Source organism: Aquarana catesbeiana, linkage group LG06 (assembly GCF_042186555.1).
Source record: "Aquarana catesbeiana isolate 2022-GZ linkage group LG06, ASM4218655v1, whole genome shotgun sequence".
In the NCBI taxonomy this organism is placed as follows: Eukaryota; Metazoa; Chordata; class Amphibia; order Anura; family Ranidae; genus Aquarana; species Aquarana catesbeiana.
Window position 1 is genome coordinate 329872399 of NC_133329.1, and position 13578 is coordinate 329885976.

General features: G+C 36.7%; 1 protein-coding gene across 1 annotated transcript; it reads right to left on the minus strand.

Annotated features, from left to right (window-relative positions):
- Positions 1-6348: 6348 nt before the first annotated feature.
- EVX2 (even-skipped homeobox 2) lies at positions 6349-12654 on the minus strand. Its single transcript, XM_073634956.1, has 3 exons — positions 11861-12654; positions 9934-10169; positions 6349-8404 (listed from the first exon to the last, which is right to left on the minus strand). Exons 1-3 carry the CDS (start codon positions 12267-12269, stop codon positions 7802-7804), a joined length of 1248 nt encoding a protein of 415 aa, XP_073491057.1. The 5' UTR covers positions 12270-12654; the 3' UTR covers positions 6349-7801.
- Between the last annotated feature and the right edge of the window lie 924 nt (positions 12655-13578).

The following is a 13578-nucleotide window of genomic DNA, read 5'->3' on the forward strand; positions in this document are numbered from 1 at the left end:
CACTCTCCAGTAAATCATCCCCTATGTGTTTTGGGCTATGGTGCATGTTGGTGAATTCGTATATTGAAGGTGAGCTAAAAATTTTTACTTCATTTCAAAATAGTCACTACCTACCCATCCCAAAATATGACTGTGGGAACAGGAAAACCACCCTCCAGTCCACACAAGTGTATTAAATTTGTTTTCCAAAAACAATTTTTTTCATTGAAATGTATTCCTCAATAACCACAAAGCATTTATCCACTTTAGATGCACCAATTGTATTTTCAAACCGAGATATTACCTTGTAAAAGTAACAATGGCATCATCATTGTGCTGTATATAGCCTGTGCAGAGAGCAGAGCTGTGGGAGGGACCAAGCAGACTCTCTACACCAGGGATATGCAATTAGCGGACCTCCAGCTGTTGCAAAACTACAAGTCCCATCATGCCTCTGGGTGTCATGCTTCTGGCTGTTAGAGTCTTGCTATGCCTCATGGGACTTGTAGTTCTGCAACAGCTGGAGGTCCGCTAATTGCATATCCCTGCTCTACACTTTAGGTTGCCTGCAGAAAACTACAGAAAGGGGCGGAGTCACTCTACAGAAGGAAAGAGAGCAGCAGTGACTGGTCTTTATTACATAAAGCTCCCACAAATGTTCACACTGGATTACTGCACAGATCTGAAAGAAATACACAAAGCACAGCAAACAATCAAGTAAGAATACACATGCCTCTTAAATTTAGAGGTAGTAAGTGATCCAATAGTGTAATACACCCTGTGATGTGTGTGAGATAAGCTATATTTCTGATTTGGCATCTTGAAGTGCTTTTTTTAAACTACTGAGGTTTTGGCAAAAGTTGGTGGAAAACCATAACGATTATCGTTACCCTCCTGAAATATAGAGAAACATGGTTTATCAGTTTTACAATGAATACTTGTCATCGGAGGACTGTGCTATGAAAGAATGATAGACTTTGTGGCCCCTATTGTGAATTCCAGTGCATTACAGATATGGATCTCTTGGAGTACCAGTGTGATGTGCATACAACATTCTGACACTGTGCACTGCAACTGGGTCCATTTGGTTGATTTACTAAAAGCAGAGTGTTCACTTAGCAAGGGAAATATGTCCAAAGCTTAGTAGGTGTGGTGAAATTTAACTTTGCAAAGAACACCCAATCAAGTGCAAGGTAAATAATAAAAAAAAAAAACATTTTACTTTTACATGATTGGATGATAAAAGCCAGCAGAGCTTCACGTCATTCACAGAGCTCTGAGGGAAATTCCCTTGTAAATTGCAACTTCACTTGAAAAGTACACAGTCTATTTGCCTTAAATCAACCACTGTGAATGATCTTTATAGGCTCAAATCACAAAGTTAATACACCAGGATAAGGATCTTCATTATAGCCTGGTGACTGGTATTTTCAAGTCTAAATATTGTACTTAGCTGAAAATTCCCTTCCAAACTTGCAAAGTGAACAGTTCATTTTTGCCTTAAATAATTAACCTCCATGTATGAGCCTCACTTCTCAAAGTTAACACACCAGGATATAGATCTTCATTTTAGCCTGGTGACTCTCAATTTCAAGTATCAATATTGTACTTAGTTCAAAATTCCCTTGCAAGCTGCAACTTCACTTGCAAAGTGAACAGTCCAATTTGTGCCATTAATAAATCAACCTCCATAAATTTATCTTTATAGGCTAAATTCTCAAAACTAATACACCAGGCTGAGGATCTAAATTTCAGCCAGGTGACTGTCATTTTCAAGTCTCATTAGTGTACTTAGTTGAAAATTCCCTTGCAAAAGTGAACAGTCTATTTGCCTTAAGTAAATCAATCCCCATGAATGATCTCTATAGGTTTAATTCTCAAAGTTAACACCAGGATAAGGATCTTCATTATAACCTGGTGACTAAAAAAAATCCCTTGCAAATTGCAACTTCACTTGCAAAGTGAGCAATCCATTTTTGCCTTAAAGGGGTTGTAAAGGTTCTTATTTTTTTCTTTTTTAAATAACAAACATAGTATACTTACCTCCTCTGTGCAAGGGTTTTGCACAGAGTGGCCCCAATCCTCCTCTTCTGGGGTCCCCCAATGGTGCTCCTGTCTCCTCCACACATCTATTGCCCCCTCTGAGACCCCGCATTCCAAGGGGGCACCCATGTGAGTCTGCTCCTGGGTCCTTCTGCTGCATCCATTGACACAGACAGCTGAACTCGGCCCTGCCCCCTGGATCCTATGTTACTGGATTTGATTCACAGCAGCGGGAGCCAATGGCAGCAGCTGGAGCTGCTGGGCTCATTCTCCTCACTGGAAAGTTTGGGTTCAGGCAAGTGATAGGGGTTTTTCACCTTAATGTATAGAATGCATTAAGGTGAAAAACCTTGAAGGTTTACAACCCCGTTTAAATAAATCAACCTCATAAATGAGACTCAAAGTTAACACACCAGGATAAGGATCTGCATTTTAGCCTGGTGACTGTCATTTTCAAGTCTCATTATTGTACTTAGTTGAAAATTCCCTTGAAAATTGCAACTTCACTTGCAAAGTGAACAGTCCAATTTGTGCCATCAATAAATCAACCTCCATGAATGATCTATATAGGCTAAATTCTCAAAGCTAAAACACCAGGATGAGGATCTTCATTTTAGCCTGTGACTGACATTTTCAAGTCTCATTATTGTACTTAGCTGAAAATTCCCTTGCAGATTGCAACTTCACTTGCAAAGTGAACAGTTTATTTTTGCCTTAATCAACCCCCAGGAATGAGCCTCACTTGTTAAAGTTAACACACCAGGATAAGGATCTTCATTTTAGCCTGGTGACTGTCATTTTCAAGGCTCGTTATTGTACTTAGTTAAAAATTCCCTTGCTATTTGCAACTTTTTCAAAGTGAACCGTCCAATTTGTGCCATTAATAAATCAAACTCCATGAATCATCTCTATAGGCTAAATTTTCAAAGCTAACACACCAGGATAAGGATCTTCATTTTAGCCAGGTGGATGCCATTTTCAAGTCTCATTATTGTACTTAGTTGGCATTTACCTTGCAAATTGCTACTTCACTTGCAAAGTGAACAGTCTATTTGCCTTAGGTAAATCAATCCCCCATGAATGATCTCTATGGGTTCAATTCACAAAGTTAACACCAGGATAAGGATCTTCATTATAGCCTGGTGACTGTTATTTTTAAGTCTCATTATTGTACTTAGCTATAAAAAAAAAAATCCCTTGCAAATTGCAACTTCACTTGCAAAGTGACAAGTCCAATGTGTGCTATCAATAAATCAACCTCCATGAATGATCTATATAAGCTAACACACCAGGATGAGGATCTTCACTTTAGCCAGGTGATTGCCATTTTCAAGTCTTATTATTGTACTTAGCTAAGAAAAAAAATCCCTTGCAAATTGCAACTTCACTTGCAAAGTGAACAGTCCAATCTGTGCCATCAATAAATCAACTTCCATGAATGATCTATATAAGCTAACACACCAGGATGAGGCTCTTAATTTTAGCCAGGTGACTGCCATTTTCAAGTCTCATTATTGTATTTAGCTGAAAATAACTGTCACTGATTTGTTTAAATGAAATATCCTCATCCTTGTGTGCTATCTTGTGCAGAATACACCTTTGCTATAGGCAGTAGCCTTGCATGCAGGCAATATATAGTGCTGAGGTGTTTGTGTTTGCATGGTACACAATGCTTTCATGGACAACTCTATAGCATATACTGTGGCACTGCTTAGGTACACCGTATACATTTTCATTGCAAACAATTCACTATTGGTTTTTGTGCTTGGCAAAAAAAAAACGTTCGGAAAGGATAGCCTGTGCTATTGTTGTGAAGCTGAGCTCGGATCCACCTTAAAACAAGAAGGGTTTTTTTGGTCCCTTACGCGTCCCGTAGATCAGGTTTTTTTGTCCTCCCTGCAGCAGCTGTCACCCTGCATTATTCGCAGTCAGCTAAATGAAACATTATTCTAAACATATGCATCGTAATCAGTTCGGTCACACTTACAAGAACACGCGTTAATAAGGCAATCAATCACCCTGGAACAAGCAAGTTGTTCTGTAACAGCTCATAAACAGTGTGTAATGAAGAATTGGAGGTTAGCATGACATGCGTTGATCAGATAATCAATGTCAAAGATGCGATGAATGTCAGTAAATGTAGTTTTCATGTCGTTTCTATAAAATCTTCAATTTACAACGAGCAGTTCAATTACCCAGAAAATACAGTCAATTAAATAGGGGTGATTGGACAGTTGGGGGTGGATCATCGATCTTTGTATTCCTATCTAGCTGGTGGACATTTAATTTGGTTTTTCTATTAGTGTTGGAATAAAGAAAATATATAAAAAAATATATTCAGCCAACCAGCAGATTTATTTTCGTGTCAAAAACAATCGGGGAGGTTGATGATGGACAGTCTGCGCCTTTTATGATGCATCAGTCCCCTTGTTTTTTAAGTGGAAAAAATGATCCTGTTATTTTGGATAGGGGCTTTTGGCCACTGTCTTTTTCTGTTTGCCCTGCCATCTATCTCAATGCTTTTTGTTTTTTAAGGGTTACAACCTCTTGTGTTAGTGAAGAGCACTGAAAACACGGTGATACATCACTGATCCAAATGTGCTGGAACAACCCTTATTCCTTTAATAGATACATTTAGGAAGGGGGAGGTGGGGGCTTATCTAAAACAATATCCCCCGGGGAGCACTCCAGTATATATTTAACTAAACTGCAATTAAAGGATGTATCAGCTTGTATCATTTAGAGTTAATGCAATAATAATGGTAAATTACACGACCAGGATGGCTGTGATAGCAGCCGTTGTATTCCCTGCAGTTTAGCATCGTTGTAATTAATGCCAGCCTGAGCAGTTGGTAAAGAATTTTTTATGTGAGGACATCTTGGTTAAATCGAATAGAAACAGGCTCTTTTGCACACACCATTGACTCTGGCACTGTGTGTTGTAACATCGATTTTGCCAGCAGTGGTATCCTTTAGGGAATGTGTTGTGGTGGTGTCACCTTTTCTATGACCATTTTAGCTATTGCATTGTTTCATTTTTACATGAGCAATGTTATATGTGTATCTATATTAGGTGTTATATATATATATATATATATATATATATATATATATATATATATATATATATATATATATATATATATTAATAAAATGACATGGGGGCGGGAAGTACAGCATAGGAAGTAGCTACTTTGTTTATAAAATTTCCTTTAGCAGCTAAAAAAATATTATTATTATTATGGATGTGCATTTACAAACCCATTTTGCTTTACAAACGCTTACAGCGGAAACAACGTTTCCATTTAAATAATGTTTATTTTTTTCGTCACCAAACACAATAAATAACATAATATACAAAGCTTTAGTCATTAGTGCACATTTTTTTAAATATATTACAGTGAATTCAGACAACAAATGTAAAACACGACTTTTGTACAGACGTATTTACAAAGACATGAAGGTCCAGCTGACCCAACATAAAATATTTCTTACTAACAATCGTTCTTTTTTTTTGTTGTTGTTTTTTTGTTTTTTTTATCACGACCGAACCTGTAAACATTATTGCCCAAAAAATATATTATTTACATTCATGATAAGAAATCGGGTGACAGTCGGAGCAAAATGTGAATGTTGCATAACAGTGCCAGACTTCCTCAATCCATAAATTATACATTTCAAAAAAATAAAAAATAACTTTGATTGACAGATCATCATTTGCATCACCGTATCATAGATACTTTGAAAGAAAGAAAGAAAAGAACTCTTTTTTTCAAGTAAATCATACCCAATTGCCCTTTGAGGGATAATAGCCTCCAAGAAAAATAATAATAATAATACAAAGAAAATCAGGACTCAAATAATAACAGATCAACCAAAAATCGCTGTGACTAGTGGCATTGATGGGGGCTTAAGGTTTCCAGTGTATGGTTGTGGCCCTTACTGTCTTTTTTTTTTAGACGTTGAGGTTTGTGTCATTTTGTCATATGTTGTGTATAAATGGTTATGGGATGTGATGGTATCCTGTCCATAATCTAAATATCTAATATATCTAATATATATATATATATATATATATATATATATATATATATATATATATATATATATATATATATATATGTGTGTGTGTGTGTGTGTGTGTATATATATATATATATATATATATATATATATATATATATATATATATCTAGATAGATAGATAGATAGATATATATCTATCTATCTATCTATCTAGATAGATATATATATATATATATATATATATATATATATATATATATATATATATATATATAGATAGACATATATGTATGTGTGTGTGTATATATATATTATTGGCCTTTCTGGACATATATATGTGTGTGTGTGTATATATATGCCTTTCTAGGTAGAAAACATATTTACAGAAGCACACATGATACAGATATATATATATAAATAGACTCACTTTGGCCCTGAGCATGCAACTGTGAGTTTCCTCCAACTGCTGCAGCCCTTGAGAAGATCTCATTATATGTGAGGAGTGAAGTGGCTCTGCGGGGAGCATTATGGAAATATGTAGGTTTGATTTAATGAGGCTGTTCACACTGGTGGAATATCAACTTTAAAGAGAAAAGTCTGCCCAGGGTGTCCGAGCAAGCCAAAATGAAAATTGCCAATTTTGATGATCGGGACTGGGGCTTTCTTCAGCGAAATCACTTCAGGTAACAGATCTAAGCATTAAATAACATACATCCTATGCACCAAGAACAATGTTTTATGTACCAAGCCCCTTATCTGTCTCTCCTAATGACTTCCCTTAGCGGGTTGTTAGTACTTGACAGCAGGTCTCTATGCGGGGAACTTTCCTCCAATTCTACATTCAAAGGAGGTCCATCAGAGAACATGATTGGCAATTTTCGTCATAATCTACACATTATTAGCATCAGAAGTGACATGGCAATAACGCTGCTAGTTTGTGATGTGTTTTTCAAAGTTCAGGAAACTCCCTGCAGGAACTGGGGTCTGGGAAAGCAAATTTGTGTTACCCAGTGGCAGGCAGGCAAGCAGGCATAGGCTAGGCGGATTTACTTGAGATAGATGTGGTCTATCTAATTAATCATGGTGCCTAGGTCAATGCTGAGACAAAATTACACGCCCCCATTTCAATGCCATAACATATGTCCTATCTTCAGATTCAAGTATTTTCCAGATACAAAATAATTAAAGTAATAACATTTGATAGATATTTATATATATATATATATTTATATAACGATCGGCCTACAAAAATAAGGCCAATATTGAGTGAAACACAAGCTTGTAACCCTCCAATAAACCAAGAACAAACAAAAAGCAATGTGTTATTCAGCTGAAAGGTTAGAGAAATCCAGCTATATAACCCAAATAAGGCTGATTTACTAAAAGAGTTGAAGAAGTTAGCTAAAAAAAAGAGTGACGTCAATCTTTCAAAGACGTGAAAATCCAACTCTTGTTTATTAGTTCTGCACATGATTGGACCATTGAAATGAACCTTCACTTTTTTGAGTGAGCATTCCCAACTCCTTTAGTAAGTCAACCAAAATGTCTAATGTGGTGTGACAATATTTTGTAAGGATGTGATTAGACCCCTTGTCAGTTCATTGGAATCAAATAATCGTGTTCATTCGTGGTTAATTATGAATGCATAAATAAAATATCGCCCTCATTGGTCGGTATGGTACCATCAGTCCTCTCTGCAGCCATCAATGCAGATTTGGGGGGGCATATGGAGTTGCCTGGGGTGGTGGGGGAGTTATCTAGTTAGAGGGGTATCCTCTCTTTGGTCCGGAGGGGTGACAGAAGTTTTGCTAAGAACTGCTGCAGAATAGGGAAGGAAACTACTCTCCGACCTCTGGGAGGCCGCAGTGCACGTGAAATCGGAGCCCCTGCTGGCTGCGCCCAATGCTGACGCCGCCTGGTTGCTGTGACAACTGAGGCACGAGCAGGGAGTGGATCCCGGGGCAGAGGCGGCGGCGGCTGCAGCCGCTGCGGCCGCGGCTGCAGCAGTACTATTGATCCCGGCTGGCGATTGGTACAGACCCGGGTGTCTAAAGCTGCAAAGTAGTTCCGGTCTTGAGTAGGGATGTGATAGGGCGCGGAAAGTGTCCAGGGGGCGGATGGAGGTGGCAAAAGGAGAAGCCGCTGCCCCGGAAGCGGCCGCTGCCGCCGCTGCAGCCGTCACCCCCATGTGCGGGTAGTAGTGCAGAGGCACGTGGGAATGGAAGGGGTAAGGAAGGCTTCCTGTGGCCGCAGCGTGGGTCATCATGTAGGTGTAGAAGCTGGGGTCTGCCGGGTGAGGCCAGGACATGGCCAAACGTTGCCTCTTATCCTTCATCCGCCGGTTCTGGAACCACACCTGCCATTACACACACATAGGAAAACGGGTTTTACTACAGTGCCTGCTCAGCACATGACAACAAGATAGATACACGGTATAATGGTAGACCATGAGGCCGCTTGCCATCTGCTTCTCAATAAGAAAAGGGGCCAGTTTCTTTATAGGAGAGCTGTCATAACATCCTCCAGATCTAAGATCGTTCTGAAATGCAGAAAACGCTTCCAATAGATTGGCACCTGTCCTTTATTTTTTTGGGAAGGTGCTGTATTTTAGGAAGGACAATGGTCTCTCATGTTGGCCCAGCATGTCCCATAAAAAAACGAACCCGCTACTACCCAAGTCTCCAAACTGCGAACATTATTGCATTTCGCTTTCACTCTCACCTATCGTTTATAGCTTTAAAAAAAAACAAAGAAAAAAAAAAACATGGACTACCTCATTTGCTATATAATGCTATAATGCATTTGGCATTTTGCATACATGGGCTACACCTGTTCAAATAGTGAATTGGGGGTTCCTATGCATAAACTAGCAGGTGTTTTACATTTTCTCTATTCTTTGGATAATTAGGAAATTTAAAGTCGTCCATTTTTATAACAGTACTTACAAAAACTGCTATATATATATATATATATATATATATATATATATATATATATATATATATATATATATATATGTAAAGTGTTACAAATATGAGACAAAATTCTGAAATGGGGTTGATTTACTAAAACTAGAGAGTGCAAAATCTGGTGCAGCTGTGCACGGTAGCCAATCAGTTTCTAACTTCAGTTTGTTCAATTAAGCTTTGACTAAAAAGCCTGGAAGCTGATTGGTTTCTGTGCACAGATGCATCAGATTATGCACTCTCCAGTTTTAGTAAATTAGTTATGATTTTAGGAAGTACTAGCATCACATACCGGTGCTTACTTTTAGAATAGAATGTAACTGATTTCACTGAAATCTGGGGAATAAATACTCAGGCTCATGGTGTACATTTACTAATAACATAAGAAGCCTACTGTAGTTTATACATTACATGTGCCTTGCAATGCTTGTTTGCTAGCTAGGATCTTACTGTTTTCCAACAGCACAAATTTCGATGCCCCATACAAATCATACAAAACTCATCTGATCTATTTGCTCCACATTCAGCTACATCCCGGCTAACAACCGCAGGCCATGCAATATTATAATATTTACTTTGAATGTAATCTCTTTATTTACAATTCATTTGTTTTTAAATTAAAATCTGTAATAGAACATGAATCCCATACATTCACTGGCTCTTCATTTTTACTTACTGCCTCCCTGTAAACTCATGTTTTGAAACAGTTTTCTACTTTAAAATTATTTACTGCCCTAGCCCTAAAAGTTAGCATGAAGTGTTACAAGAATGCCCCTGGGACTGGATATTGTTCAGATGTAAAATTGTACTTTGGAATGCTCACATTATAAAACTGGCATCTGCACTGTTCATTCATTTCATAATTATTTGTTTAACTGGTTCCAGTGATGAAGTCAGGAGAATGGTGAGGTCCTCTTACCTTGATGGTTGTCTCGGGGAGGTTGAGGGCAGCTGCCAGCTCACATCTCCGGGGCCGTGACACATAATTCTCCCGGTAGAACTCCTTCTCCAGCCTGCCTATCTGCTCCCGAGTGAATGCTGTCCTGTACCGGCGCACCTGGTCAGCAGCTGAGCTGGAGCTCCCCACGGGATTATTGAGGCTGCCTAATCCAGAGCTTGCAGAGGAGCTGGTGGTACTGGCCACTGAACCACTCTCTGTCAACCACACAAGCAGGACAAGTCAGGAGACATTAGGCTCAATTCACAAAGCTAATATACCAGTATAAGAATCGTTGTTAAAAAAAAAATAAAAAACAAAACAACAACAACAATAAACAACCAAAATATTATTTTACCTAAGTGCATCGAAATTAAAAAAAAAAAAAGTACATAAACTCATTATCCCTAAATTAAAATGTGTGGATTGGGCTATATATCTATATCTATATATACATATATATATCTATATCTATATATATATATATCTATATCTCTATATATATATATATATATAGAGATATAGATATATAGATATAGATATATAGATAGCTAGATCTATATATCTATATTTTTAGATAGAGAGAGAGAGAGAGAGAGAGAGAGAGAGAGAGAGAGAGAGAGAGATAGATATCTATATATATCTCTCTCTATATATATACACATACAATTTCTCTATATTTTTTATATATAAAACATTCATTCCACAAGCAATGCATACCTTTTTACCTTTGTTGCACTGTGTTTTACTAATCTTCCATGCCAGGCTTTTATTACTACAATGTTATGTTTTGCACTATAAAAATCGTCGATGCATTTGTGGATATAGGTGCGGTGTACATATATGGAAGAAGTATTAAATAAGTCTGTTATTGTATTCCCATAAACTATACCTTGGTATAGGACAACCGGAATTGCATGTGGCTGCCACTTGTATAATATTCTCAGGTGCACTGAACAGTATTGACTGAACGGGAAATGTCACGTTTTCTATGTGAATAGGAGTTATTAAACGATAGGTGTCCAGTTGTATATAGTTAACTTAACACGTAGAAATAGAGTTCTGGACAATATATATATATATATATATATATATATATATATATATATATATATATATATATAAAACAGGTTTACTTGTGAAAAGTGTAATGCAATATTGTTTTAAACCGGCCTGGTGATTATGATAATTGATTGCTATTGGAAATTCAAAGCAATCAATAAAAAAATATTAAAGTTCATGTATTTTGTATTCCCATTCTGTTAAAAAAAAGCCTTTTAAAAAGAGCCTAGTTCCTTTTAAAATGAGCCTAGTTTTTTTTTTTTTTTTTTTTTTTGGGGGGGGGGGTTGCTTTTTACCCTTTTAGGTTTTATTTTTCAGTAAAACAAGCATTAAACGCTAATATTGAGAAGTTGAATAAAATAATGGTGTAACTTTTTGGAAAATATTTACATTTTTATGATCATTTAGAGTTCCTAATGTTTGCTGGGGTATTGCCCTGTTCTTTATTTTGCTTTTTTTATAAGCATTTTTTGTAGAATATGTGTATATGAAGAAAATAATCTTTAGTAAATAATAGGGCATTTTAAAATGCTAAGATGTAAAAGACAAATTGATAAAGTACTCTCTCTCTCTCTCTCTCTATATATATATTATAGTAAGTATATTAAAGTAAATATATTATAGTGAGTATATTATAAAAAGTATAGTAAGTTATACAAACAAAGATAAATTAATTTGTAAGAGGGTTACCTTTGCTTAGGGTGTCCTTCAAATTGCTAAACATTGCTAGGTAAAAGTAATGTCCTATGTGCTCTATGTATTATAGTAAGTATATTAAAGTAAATATATTATAGTGAGTATATTATAAGAAGTATAGTAAACGATAAATGGATTTGTAGAGGGTTACCTTTACTGAGGGTGTCCTTCAGCTGGCTGCTGGGGGAGCGCAGGGCTGAGCACCCCACTTCCACATCACTGTTCATATCTGCTTCTGAAGCTACTTCTGAATACTGGTGGTTGATCTTCTTCCCCCTGTCAGAGCCGGAGATCTCCGAAGCAGCCTCCCCGTTGGGGTGAGAGATGCCGAACAAAGTGTCTATTTCAAATTTGCCTTTGCTGGGTAGGTCCCCTATAGATCCATGCATGGAGGAAGAAGTTAGCCTGGGACTCAGGCGGCCAGTGTGATGTGCATTTTCCAAGGCCTCCAACACTGCATTCCCAGCTGAGTCGGATAAATTAGAAAGCCTTTTGCCTGTGGTTGGGCTGTGCAGACCTCTTTCCATGAGAATCATCTCTTTTCTTATCCTTTCCATCATCTCAGCTTTGTGAAGAGAGAGAGGGAAGAAAAAAAAAAAGTCAAAGTGAAAGGGTTGGTGCTGTAGTAATGATGATGTGCCTGCAGCAGGGGCCAATTCACATTCAGCCTGCCAGTGTCTCTTATCTTCTTTTTTTCGCGTTGCGTAAAAATTGTAGAATGCCAAAGCGATGGAATGACTGGTCAAAATGACCCATACATCCTTCCCAGAGCACAAATGTCATTCATCAAAAACTAGGGCTCGTCATTAAGGGATGAATGACGCCGTTTGAATAATCATTTATTGTAACAGTTTTATAAGCAAATAAATATAGGCTCCTGTCAGTTGGCAGTGAAGGCGGGTTCTGAGCAGACAAATATATCCAGGTAGAGAGAGAGACAAGGAATGAACTGTTCTCTCCTGATCAGATCTTGCTTCAATTGCTGTGGGGTTTGGCCTCTGGGGTGAAATTGACAGTCTGATTAATAAAACGAGCCGAGCTACATTTCCCTTTCATTTAGGGGCATCATTATGCTCTGATTTTAGTTTTGTTGGCTTTAGAACCTTAATGATATTGGCTTCCTTTTTCTATTTTTCCATTATTACTAAAGTTGCAATTTTGGAACTGGGAGACGAAAAATATAGGATAATGTGCATAGAAATTACATTTATTAGGAACGTATATATATATATATATATATATATATATATATATATATATATATATATATATATTATAGATAGATAGATAGATAGATAGATAGATAGATAGATAGATAGATAGATAGATAGATAGATAGATAGATAATAGTATATATATATATATATATATATATATATATATATATATATATATATATATATATATATACATTTTTTATTTATTTTATTTATTTTTTTAATTATTTTTTTGTATTTTTTTTGTAATCTTTTAGTTTACTGCTAGAAAGACCGGTGACATTTTTACATTTTATTATTTATCATACAGTGCATCAATTTACAACGATTGTAACATAATTACCTATAGTAGACATTGTGTGTGCCTGAATATCCACAAATACATGTATATTATAGATGTTTTTTTTACACTCTCTTCCTCTCTTCTTGTTTGTCTCGTACATCTCTTCTGTGCACATGCCACACATTATGAATACACTGACTTTTAGGAGATCATTTTGGTTAGTCACTTTTGTCTGTCCAGCATGGTTATAAACTGGTGATTTGGATGTCAATTTCAAATCCAGGTTCCGACCGGATTTTAAGATTTGATTGTGTGGGAATTAAATGTGTTTTTTTTTTTTTTGCTTCGTTTTGTTTTGTTTTTTTTTTT

Excerpts from the sequence above, each read along its gene's own strand:
- EVX2 (XM_073634956.1), bottom strand. The coding sequence starts at position 12,269 with ATGATGGAAAGGATAAGAAAAGAGATGATTCTCATGGAAAGAGGTCTG. Across the intron at positions 10,170-11,860 it reads GAAGGACACCCTCAGTAAAG|AGAGTGGTTCAGTGGCCAGT; the intron begins GTAACCCTCTAC and ends TGTGGTTGACAG. Across the intron at positions 8,405-9,933 it reads TCCCCGAGACAACCATCAAG|GTGTGGTTCCAGAACCGGCG; the intron begins GTAAGAGGACCT and ends GTGTAATGGCAG.